Source organism: Hipposideros armiger, unplaced genomic scaffold (assembly GCF_001890085.2).
Source record: "Hipposideros armiger isolate ML-2016 unplaced genomic scaffold, ASM189008v1 scaffold_271, whole genome shotgun sequence".
NCBI classification, from domain to species: Eukaryota; Metazoa; Chordata; class Mammalia; order Chiroptera; family Hipposideridae; genus Hipposideros; species Hipposideros armiger.
In genome coordinates this window covers 1,487,775-1,499,815 of record NW_017731621.1, presented here as the reverse complement: position 1 = coordinate 1,499,815, position 12,041 = coordinate 1,487,775, and the positions used below count along the sequence as shown (strand labels likewise).

The 12,041-nt window shown below is 45.7% G+C and overlaps 1 protein-coding gene across 22 annotated transcripts in view; it reads left to right on the top strand.

Moving 5' to 3' along the window:
* CELF2 (CUGBP Elav-like family member 2) overlaps positions 1–12,041 on the top strand; it is a 505,669-nt gene that overhangs the window by 413,664 nt on the left and 79,964 nt on the right. For all 22 annotated transcript variants that reach the window (XM_019656964.1, XM_019656963.1, XM_019656962.1 and 19 more), the window contains one exon: positions 10,568–10,616. In XM_019656964.1, the coding sequence (XP_019512509.1) occupies positions 10,568–10,616 (49 nt within the window). The remainder of the gene's footprint in view (positions 1–10,567; positions 10,617–12,041) is intronic.

Here is a 12,041-nt window from a genome sequence, read left to right as displayed (position 1 = left end):
CAAGCAGACCCTTCCCATCCTAGAAATGATGCTCACAGCAGCGGCCTCAGTCCTACACCGCACGTTTCCAGTGAGTGACTGAAATGCAAATGCGGCCAGAGCAGGTTTCACTGTCCAAGGCTGTTTCCTGTGGGGAGGAGGCAGGGGTGTGGCTGAAGGAGTCTGAGTAAAGAGCACTCTGGGAAGCTGCCCCAGGGATTGTCAGTAACTGAGTCAAGCCCTGGGAAGAGGGCAGAGCGAGCCAGGGGAGGAGACAAGCTCCCCGTTTGGCTAAGACTCTGAACTGGGTACTCAGGGAGCAGACAGGCCCTGTGGCTCCGAGCGGCAGGGCCAGTTAAACAAAACGGGCATCACCACACAGTGAAGATCAACGAGGTGACCATGCCATCCACTCACCAGCATGCTTGGTGCATCCCAGTTCACGGGGCACTGAGAGCCGGGCAACGGTGAATGACCTGAAAGCAGCTGGTGCTGGGAAAGGAGCCACCAGGGGCCTGGCAGGCTGGGTTCTCATGTATTCCAAGGCTAGGCAAGAACACAGCCCAGTGATGGTCATTCTGGGCAGAGACCAATGTGAGAAGGATCACTTATTTTTAAACCGGACTCATTTGTCTTAAAATAGGAGATCACACTGAGCCTGTAGAATCATAGTATTGGGCATGTCAATGAACTTCCAGGTCCTTAAACCACTCCCTAATGGGCGGGCCAGGCATTAGTACTATGTCAGTGTGATTCTGCATGGATCAGGGAGGCAGCATGTCTAATTTAGCATCTGGGTAACATCTGGAAGAATGACTCTTGGAGCATCCATCGCTGATTTTGGAAGACAGTTCCACAATCAAAAAGAAATCATGGTTAGAAAGGATATCTGTATATTTCCCACTTAGTGATAAGGGCAAAATGATTACCTTTCTCTAAATTTGGGCTCCTTAATCAGCAGTGATTATGATCTTCCAGCTGTCACACATGATCGCCGTGTGGTCTTCTGCTGTCACAGTGTTGCCACAGCGGCATGGTAATCCTGCATACCTTCTCTTACATCGAGTCCTTTTATTTATTTCCGTTTCCAAAATGGTTCTATACCCGCCAGTTATTTTTGTCATTAAAACATATCTAAACAGAGGATTCTAGACAAACCTCAGTACAATCTTTTAGCTGTAACTAGTTTTGCTTGGCTTTTCACCAGATTTATTTGGGAGCTCACCTGACTGGATGTATTATTTATTATACCCTAAAGATTCAGTGACAGAGAGGGAAGAACTAAAATGTTATCAAAAAATTGCTTTCTGCTCACAATAATATTGCTAAACACAATAACAATACCTTCCACGGAAATAGCAGCTAATTAGGTACCAAATCTGACTCACAGGTTAAAAAGTGTCATAAACTTACCTCTCTAAGTAATATAATAGTCCCAAGAAAAATTAAACTAAGAAAGGATTAACATTCTTCTTGAATAACAGTGCTTCTAAAAGCATTATGTTCGTACTTCGTTATAACAATTATTTTTCATTCACGTTCCATGCCTCCTAGGTTGAGCCTATTCATTTTTCTTCTCATTTTGAGAATAAATGAAGCAAAATGGGGGCCTGTGCTATTATTTAGTGTGAAAATACAGAACCTAATCATAGCTAATGAGTGTAATAAATGCCAGGCTGTATCTAGTCCTCTTATTTGTATATGTTTTACATACAGAAGGTAACACAGGCTGAGTAATAACTAGGGCGCCAAGTTACAGATGGGGTTGTGGAATGTTCTTTGACAGCTGATTAGTGTAATTTGTCAGAAATGATGACTTAATCATCATAACAGACTCCAAATTCGCTCATAGACTCCCACCTACCCAGAGTAATCTAATTGTCCAACAATATTTTATTTTATTTACTTTATTTTTTGCCAGGACTAAATGGTTTCACTGCTTGTATTTCCCCCTCTGGTATATACCCCATGATTGTAACAGAAACATGAATAGGTAGTGTCATTCCAGCTCAAAAAAATCGGCCTTGAAGCTGGTAAGCCAAAAGCAGATAGTATAATTGGGGTTCAAGAGGTCTTTCTTCAGCACTGGCTTATTAGTATATATGAGTATGAAAAAAGCTGGAAGTTGAGAAATATTAGCTGTTTGCCTCTCAAGCGACCAAGAAAGGCCATTATTTCCAGTATGTTCTATTAGCTTTTGAATGGGACCTTTTCCTTTGTCCCTCAGGGAAACTCTGATGCTATGTAAAAATACTGATAATGATAATTTTATTGACCACTATTACACAGTCAATGCTTTAAGCTCCTCCCATGTGTCAAGGGCTATGAGGAAGAAATAGTCATTAATTTCCACTATGGTTTTCTCCTCTCTGGTTGCTGTTTGCCGCAGGAAAAGATAACATATACTTCTTTGTTGTCATTCACGCTGAAATCCTTCTTTTAGGTAACTTTTATAAAAATGTATGTCAGCAGATATTGGTTGAAAGTTTTTTATGCACCTGCCATGTTATCACATGGAAACGAGCAGTTAACCAGCTCCGTGACCCAAAACAGGCAGATCCCATACAGCCAGCTTCCACCAATAAACTTCAGGGACAATGAGGCACTCAGTTTTCTCCAGAATTTCCAAAGCTGTGTGCACATGCACAAGCTTTGTACAATCCAACCAGTTCACATAAAACCAAAATGCCAGGGCCTCCTGATGGAAGTGCTGGCTTAGCCAACAATGAGTGGTCCACACTGATTAATTCTGTGGATGCCAGTGTGCTTGTTGCACTATCAGCTTGTGAAGCAACTGCAAAATGTAGAGCCTCTTCATGTCTGCAATTCAAAACTGTTCTTTTCCTCTCACATAGTGATTGATAGCTGATCTTGTTCATCATCAGTCTGCTTCTCATCAACACAGGCGTAAAATGTTTCACAGAGCTTGGCCTCTCCCTCCCTCTTCTTTGGCTCCTCATACGTACCCGTCTCAGGATTGCTGTGAGAGTTAAATTCGTTGACACACCTACGGAGCATACAATAATGGTTGACACAGGAAAATTGAGAGTGAAGGGAAGATTTACCTCAGTTTTCACAAAAATTGCCTAAATTCTCCACTTAATAGGTATAGCTGTGCTCTCCAAATCTGGCTTTGTCCCAGTGATAAAAGCTGGCTTTGACTGATCGAACACACTTGTGTCTGGATTCTTGCTGAGGTGTCATTCTACTCAAGATGTCTTAGCAAGTTTACCGTCTTGCTACCTACTGTTAAAAAAAAATCAAAGAAATTCAAAAGTTCTTATTTGACACTTATAAGTCAATATCGCGCACGCTACTTTTGTTTCATCCCAGTCTTTCTTAGGGAGAGCCTCATCTAAGAGTGACTGAAATGGCACCATTACCTACCTAGAAGATAGGGAAGCCTATAAAGTTTTGGGGGCGCCTTCCCATAATAGAAGATTTCTTGACAATACATACATACAGTCATTTGGGGGATGATGTGCCCCCAGTGGGTGGCAATTCTTACGAAACTTAACATTTATAAAACTTTTTTGAGAAAAATTCAGAAAGTACAGGAGTTTTGGGTAGCTCATAGTCTATCGCACAAAAAGATATGAAGGCTTTTGCATGAGTCATATTTGCGTTGTCGTGGAGTGGAAGAAAAATTCCAGATCGTCTTTGTGGCTGGTGTCTTAGCTTTCTCATTTAGCGCAAAGCTCTTTTGTGAAATGCGCCTCTTCCCCGCCCCTCTTTTATTCCCTTTAAATTTTTTATGGGCAGTAAGCTTATAATATGTGCCATCACGGCTGCTTTCTCAAGGGGTCAGATAGGTTTAATAATGAGATGCGTAACAGTGACTCTGTGAAGCCCATTTCAGGTTAAAAATGATTCATGTTTTATTGAATCTCCTGTTAAAGGTGGTTAACTCATCAATTGGGGATGTCTGGGGTTAAACAGGTTTCAACACGAGCTCTCCTGTGTGTGAGAAGCCTGCCCTGTCACCTTCCTCTCGACCCATTTCTTTCCCCCCAGATCTTCCATCTTCCAGACTTGGCCTGTGTTCACATTGGCTGTTTAAACTCGGAATCCCCCCTTATTCATCACCGGACTGAGGCAGAGAGGTTTGCAGCAATCGCTCCAGACTTTGTCTATAATGGGAACTCTAGAGAGTGTTCAGTGCTGGTGCTCTGTGGCCCGACCTCATCCCTGTCACTGTGACATGATGGGACTCGTAATGTAGGCAGTGACAGCTGTTGCCAGGGTTATGTACAGCTCCCTGTACATGAAGTTAGCCCCACAGACTCTGGGTAATGGCTTTGCTGTGCAGATGTAGCCTCGTTTTCATTTTCATGAGCTACAGCTGGGTTCTTGGCCGCGAATTGGAGGTCAACACATTGAGGGGTGAGAAGCGTCAGGTCCTATCTGAGATCTGCCATTCTGAAGGCCAGGGGTTAGAAACCCCTGTTCCGGGGCCCTCTGTGTATGTGGGGGGAGAAGAGGCGGGAGCGCCAAATGCCACTCGCTCATTATGAGACAGGATAAAGGGTGAGGCTTTGCCCTGGAAGGCTGGCGTGCTCCAACACTAACAGCTCCTCGCCAGAGTGGAGGCCTGGCATGGCTACTGTGCCTGTGGCAGACAGGAGCAGCCTGCCTCGTGTCATCCAGCCCTGCTTAGCTTTGGCATAAAAGGAGTGGTGAGATACGCTCCGTATCCTCAAGAAGCTCCAGCTCATGGAAAGCCTAATCAGACCACAAAGCAGTGGCCCCTCCATGAGCTGCAGTAACAACCCGCTCCTCTGAGGGGCTCCACCTACTGCGCGTGGGACGCAACACTTAATACGCAGATGCAACCAAAGTCAAACAAGAGGTTTCTGAGGGGCACTCTTGGCTCCAGCCCCTCCCACCCAGAAGGGAAGAAGCTCTTAAAATTTTGCTTTTCATTAGACTCCATTGGTTTTTAAACAAAAAGGGCTAAATAGAGACCAAGACATTCATCAGCACCTTACTGTGTAACTTGACGCAAAAGGTTGTGCAGTAAAATGACAAGGAAATTCACATGTACTCAAAGAAATCTTCCGGGGAATGGATTTAGAAGGCTTTCTTCATAGAAATGTAAACATGAGGAAATAAGTCAAATTTACTGCCATGAACCAGAATCTATTTCCAAAACACTTGATGTTGGGGTCCCCCTGGGACAAGCATTCTGCCGACAGGGAGCCTGGGTTCAGATGGCTGGAGCCCTCCTGTTGACTCAATGTGCTCCAAGGACACAAGATTTTTTCAGGCACACACAACCCTGTATGGCTATGGAGACACAGCCTCAATTTAATTCATGCATGTCTCTTAGACTTCTTTGTAAAAACTCTTGAAGATCGGGTGCTCATTTGCCATAGAGAGGCGGAGGAGAGAGCCCCTTTGGAACTAGCCTCAACCCTGACTCTGAGATTCCCTTACAATCGGTGGCACATTAGGAGATTGGAAGCATGACTGCTGACCTCTCTAGTCAGCTGTTGTCTGCTGGGAACCCCAAGTGCAGAGCACAGCATGGCGCTCCGATCTTCAGCTCCATCCACCTCTGGCAGCAGACACAACCACCATCCCAAGTCACTACAGCAGCCGTGTCAGGAAGCAGCAGTTCTGACACCATGGATTTCATCTTTAGTTGTTGAGGAATGTGGGGGGGAGGGGGGGCACTGGCTGCCTATCCTGGTTCATAGGGCAGTTTTCATTCAGGGGTAGGCCCACTTGCATTGTTGTCTTTGTGCTTGAAATTCTCTGGTCCATGAATATATCCCTCATTCTTAGCCTTGTGCTTTGAGTGTTTTGTATTTGGCGAATGACATTCAGGAACTTCTAATGCTTCCTCTATTGGGTAGAATGTAGTATCGTCATTGTTTAGTAACACCATGACCTATTTTCTCTCACTCTGTGTCTTTCAATATGCTCTCCCTTCCCTGAAATGTCCTTCACTCATGTCCTGATTAGCATTAAGAGACCTTCAAGATTGAACTCAAGCGTTGCTTTGGCCGAGACACCTTCTCCAGCTTGGCCTTTTCTTGTCTCTGTTGGGTATGTCTCCCCGGGGTCCCCACGCTGTGTGTCTTAGCCCAGCACACAGCATCACGTGGTGGGAAGTGGCTGATGGAGCTCGACCACTACATTCAAGCTCCATCAGGACGAGAACTCTCTTCCATCCGTGTATTCCCAGCAGCTGACAGAGTATCTGGTAAAAGCAGAAATAGGGGAATGAGTGAGTAGTCCTAGAGTCACAGTGGGTCAAACCTTTGAAACCATTTTCTGTTCTAGAGAAAGAATCCCTTTATTGTAACCGGAAACTGAAATAGACTGTCTGCTCCTTTGTAATAATCTTCCTACTCCACTCAACAAATCTCCCAGCAGTCTTTGGAGTCATGAGATTCCCAGGAACTAGAACAACATTATGAGAATGTCTCCAAACCATTTTTTGTCTTCCTTGACATTTACATCCTGTATCTGATCAGAAATTTGTAGCTCGAGTGAACCGTTCATGATAATGAGCCATTCTTATTGCAGTACTGATTGGACATTTCTCTCCAAGAAGGTCACGGTGCTTTACATACATTAGCTAAATTGTCTCAGTGCATACCTGAAGTAGGGTGACCACCCATTCGGAATTCACCAGGCTCTGACAATCAAGATCTCTGTGAAGTTGACTTTCACCCCTTCTGGATCCAGGGAAGACCAAAACTAAGTTCATGTCTTTGGTGGCTGCATTGTTACAGTCATTTGTCGCTTAACAATGGGGATACATTCTGAGAAATGAGTTGTTAGGCGATTTCGTCATTGTGCTAATATCATAGAGCACACTTACACAAACCTAGGTGGTGTGGCCACCACACATGTAGGCTCTGTAGTACAGCCTAGTGCTCCTAGGCTACAAGTCTGTCCAGCACGTTACTGCACAAAACAAACACGAGATTCTGTCAAGCACAAGAGAAAATGATTCAATCAAGAGATGCACTGGACACGAGATGTATGAGGCTGCTGCCGGCATAAAATGGCATACTGTTTTACAGCAAACTTTATTATACGTAAAAAGCATATGCTCTAAGATAATGATAAAAAGTATAGTATAGTAAATACATAAACCAGTAACATAGTCGTTTATTATCATTATCAAGTAGTAGGTACTGTACATAATGGTATGTGCTATACTTTTCTACATCTGGCAGCTGCCATAGGTGTCTTTACACCAGCATCACAACTCTGTTGCTAACCAGCTGTGTGTCCTGAGTGGTCACTTAGTCCCTGAAGACCTAAAAATGGAGAGCATTGGACTAAATGATCTCCAGGGCCCTTTACAGCTTTAGAGTAAAATGGTTCTGTCCCTATAGAATTGCAGCTCCCAGGCTTCCTCCTCCAGACCTCCATTCACGTCACAGATTGATCTGAACTCGCATCGCAGTCTATCTGATGTTAGTCACCATTTCTCTTTTTTACATGTGTGCATGTGAACCACCATGATGGAGCGCCAGCTCCCTGAGGGCCAGAACCCTAGTCACTTCATTTTTGTGCCGCATACATAGTGTAGGTACACTTATCTCCCCTGTCCTATGCCTTTAACCTGTGGATCTCATCTGAGTCTTTTCAGCACATTGATCTGTACAAGTCTTTGCTACCTAGAAAGGAAAGACTCCACCCCATCCTCCATCGGGCTCCCTGTATCTGCCGCCTTTGTAACTCCTCTTCTTGACATTGTAATCTGCATCTATCATACCCACTGTTACCTTCCCTCTTACTCCCCCACTCCCTGTAAGCCAGCTTCCTGGCTTCCACCACCCCCACAGAATTAATTCCCTAAAGAATCTTGTATTGCCAAGTCCAAAAGGACACTTGGATGTTTTCATCGTAGCGTCTAGAGGCACTTGGCTCTGACCACCACCTTGTCCCTGAAACTCTCCCCTCGTGGCTCCTGGGAGACCAGTGGCTCCTGCTCCTCTGACTGCCTTTTGCTGTGTCCCTCCCCTCCCCCCAGCCTCCATGGTTCTGTCCCTGGCTCATGGCTCTCTCCACTTTGTAGTCCCTCTGTGGACAGCTTCATCCCTGCCTGTGGTCTCCACTGCCACCCCCTAGAGCAACCACTGACCACACAGTCCCGGTGTCTCTCTAATCCAGTCTCCTCAGATGCGGCCTGTCCAGACCTGTGCTCATCACTCTCCCCAAAAACGATTTTCTCATGTTTTTTTCTGTTTGGGCGACGATCCCACAATATATCTAGCTGTCCAGGCCTGGGGTTCTCGCTTCCCCTCCTCCCCACAACCAGCCAGCTGCCTCTGAAGTTTAGACTTGCATCAGTTTCACGTGGATGTTTGCAGCAGCCTTTGCGTTGTCCTCCTAGCCTCCTGTGTCTCTCTTCTATGATCCATCCTCCATGGTAGCCAAAAAGGGCTCTTCTAGAATTCAAATTTGATCGCGTTGCCTTGGCTACGTAATTCTTCTATGCCTGACCGTGGACTTGTAGACAAATTTTCCATTTCTTAGTCCACAAGGTCCTCTGAGACCTGCGTGCCCATTACCTCGCAGCCCCTTCTGTGCCCCTTGGGCACAGACTTGCTATGAGGAGCTGTGTTGTCGCCGTTGTGTCTTTACATGGGACATTCCATCGGGTTCCAGTGCCATTCCCCCTCCTCTGCTGGCAAGCCTGGCTTGGCCTTTAGGACAGAACCCGATGCCAGCTTTGCTGAAAAGCCTTGTCTTGCCTTGCAAGGCAGAGTGCAGGGCCTGCTCCCCTGGGCTCCCGCACCACCTCATTCCCATGGCAACCACAGCGCCTACCATGTTGCTGGCGTGGCGGTGTTTCCATGTCAGTGCCCCCACCACACCGTGAGCACCCAAAGGCTCTGAACTTCTTCACTTGGCCTTCATTCCCTTCTTAGCCTAGGGTCGGGGACATGGGGTACCTCACACACACACACACACACACACACACTTGCTGAACAATTGAATAAAGGCAGGCTGGAAAGACAGCTTACTCAAAGACACAGTCCATCTTCCCCCAACCTTGTTTTTTTCTTTTGGTCAGTCTCTCTGTTACCTATAAGATAGAGGCCACATTCCTTAGCCCAAATCAGGAGCTCCCACAGTTGACTTTTGCCTGCGTGTTAGGTGTATTTTCCAGTCTTTTCAGAAAAGTCTGGTCTATTTACTAATCTCTAAACATTCCATTCTCATTCTAGACTCTCTTCTACAAATGGAATAGATTAATGAATGGAGTGGGAATATAAGCAGACCCCGCATCTCAGGGCCCATGTTCTATGCAGAAGAGCATCTCGCCTGCTAGAATAAACAGAGCAGCTCTGAATTATTTAGCCTCTCGTCCCCCGATAGCACTCCCTCTTTCCTCTTCCTCTTGAGTTTTGAAGACCCTGGCAGGCGTAATCTGCACATGGTCCTGACTGCCTGATAATAATTTCCCATCATTTAAGTGCCAGAGCCAAGTACCATTCCCCTTTCATTTAAATTAGATAAAACCCAGAGCTGTGGCTTACAAGTGATGGAAGTCCACTGGGGAAATTAAAGGTTCAGAGAGAATGGGACCCATTATAATAAAAGCATTTGCACAGCCAGTGATTCCGTCTACCCTGTGGCTCTGATGTTCCTTGGGGTAGGATGAAATAGGAAGCATGAGGACCTCGAAAAGTAGTTGGAGGAATTTAGTTTAATTGGAAATGGTGGCAGCATTCTGCGCTTGGAGTAAACTGCCAGTCGTGCACAGTGGTGTGATGGGCATTGGGTAAAGGGCCGGAGCGCGCTCACATCAGCCATGATTCGGGACCTGGGCAGCGCTTCATGTCAGGTTCTTTCTACCCCTACATACGCACTGAACGAAGGGGATCAGAAGGCCTGTGCCTCCCTCCCTCCCTCCCTCCTTCTCTCCTTCCCTCCTTCCTTCCATTCTTTCAGTGGCTGTGCATTCCTATCCCACACTTTGTGTTTAATAAAAGTTATGTGATGGCCCCTAACTCCTTCAACTGCTAGACCTTCAAAGTACAACAGTGAGACCTAAGAAAAACCCCTGCAACAGACAGAAGGTCCAGGAGGGGGGAGGAAAAGACCATCTGCATTCGAATTTCTAGTTACACGAAGTAACAGTTCATTTTATCTCACGCATCCTATGCCCTGTTAATTAAGCACTTTACATACATGTTCTCATTTAGTTCCCACAGCCCCACTGGACAGGTGTTATCTCCATTTCGCAGATGAGGAAACTGAAGCTCGGAGAAGTGAAGACATTTGCCCAAGTGAATGGCAGGGCCAGATTTACCTCTGAGGTGCAGGCAAAAAGCATATTGAGTGGCAGAACCAGCTTTCAAACTCAGGTCTGGCTGCAGAGCCCAAGCTTCGAAAGACTGTCCCGGTGCCTTGTGCCTTACAAGGGCTCTTTCAGTCCCCGAGCTTAAAACACACGCTTGCATTTTAAAATGGTTACTTTTACCGGGGAGAGGTCTTGTTATTATGTATGCATCCTTTTAATAATGTCAGCACCCAAGTTTAGTAGTGTGGGATTTCTGAGACTGTTTATACAGTTGTTCAACCTGCCTTTACTTTCTCGCTTTTGTGTTTTTAGATGCATCATCCCATTCAGATGAAACCTGCAGATAGTGAAAAGTCAAACGGTAGGTGGTGACCGACTGTCTCGTGTAATGTCTGTTTCTTTAAGTTGAGAAGCCAGCTGGGGGAGGGAGGTGCCAGCCCCAGTGACTTTTTCTCTCGGAAAGGCAGAGAGAACTGCTCCAGCAAACGTGCACTGTGGTTGGCACGTCTGCAGAAATGTGAGCTTCACCCTCCCACCCCATGTGTCTCTGGTGTGGCCTGTGAAGAAGCTCCCAGAAATGGTTTTCCATGTTCCTCAGTGGGGGACTTGCTCTGTGTGGTGACCCAGTGGCCTTTGGCTCTTGTTTATCTGCTCCCATAGAGCAACACAGGACCCCCGATGGGAATGGATGACCTTACGCTGTGCAAAGATGAGCGGGAAAGCATCTCCCACTAAGAACCGGGCTCTCTCTTTCCTCCTTTCCATTTGCTCCTCGTTGGCTGGGAGGCTGTCTTACTGCACTCTTCTCTAAATTGTACCAACGCATTTGCATCCAAATTCATTGAGAATTCAGTCTGCTGATTAAATAAATGCACACTCAGTGCAAAAATATGCTTTTGATGAGGTCCGTGGAATAATTGAGATTTGACGCTCCAGCACACAAGAGGGTTGGTAGCCACGTTTCTTTCTGTTAAGTCGTTGCTTCCATTTATACCCACCTTCTGTCCCTGTTTTGTCCTTTGAATTTACTGAAACGGATGTGAAAGGACTCTTCTGCCTTCTTGTACCTCAGAGCTTCCCGTCCCACCAGACTGCCATAATCAGCATGCTTTCCTTCCACAGGCCGTTCTGCACCTCATTAATTAGTAATCAGGGCAGAAGCCATGCACTCAGAGATCTGCATATCTGTACATGTAAATGATGAGTGGGCTCTGAATCTCTCTACAAGGTATTTTTTGCTCATTGTAGTGCATCCTGCTTTCTGGCTTCTTCGCAGACTAGAAGTTTTGAAGAGAATCCCACGTGGTATTGTGGGCTGCTGGCACCTGATATGTGTGTCCAGGCGTCGAGTGCCATGCTTTGCCCCCTATCTTCTCATCAGCCACACCCTTTTCTGAGAGTTCATTCCGTTTCCTCCACGGATTTATCACAAAGGTGGCAGTTAGTGTAGGAGGGTCTAAAATCTGCCACTGCTTTGTTGGGGCATCTGGGTCAAGTCACTTCATTCCTTTATTCAACAGTTACTCATTGGTTACTTACTGTGTGCCAGGTATGTTGCTTGCAAGCTGAGGCTGCAGGGATGGATTTTAAAAAAAAAAAAAAAAAAGACTACAAAAGACACTACCCTGACCTCATGGAACTTACATTCAGTCTACTGATCTAATAGGATCTACTGGTCACTTAAAGACTGAACTTTTAATGCCCTCATTGATAAAATAATAATGGTGACTGCCTCACATAGGTTGCCTTCTTTTTTTTTTAAGACTTGTATGAATGTTTGTAACAG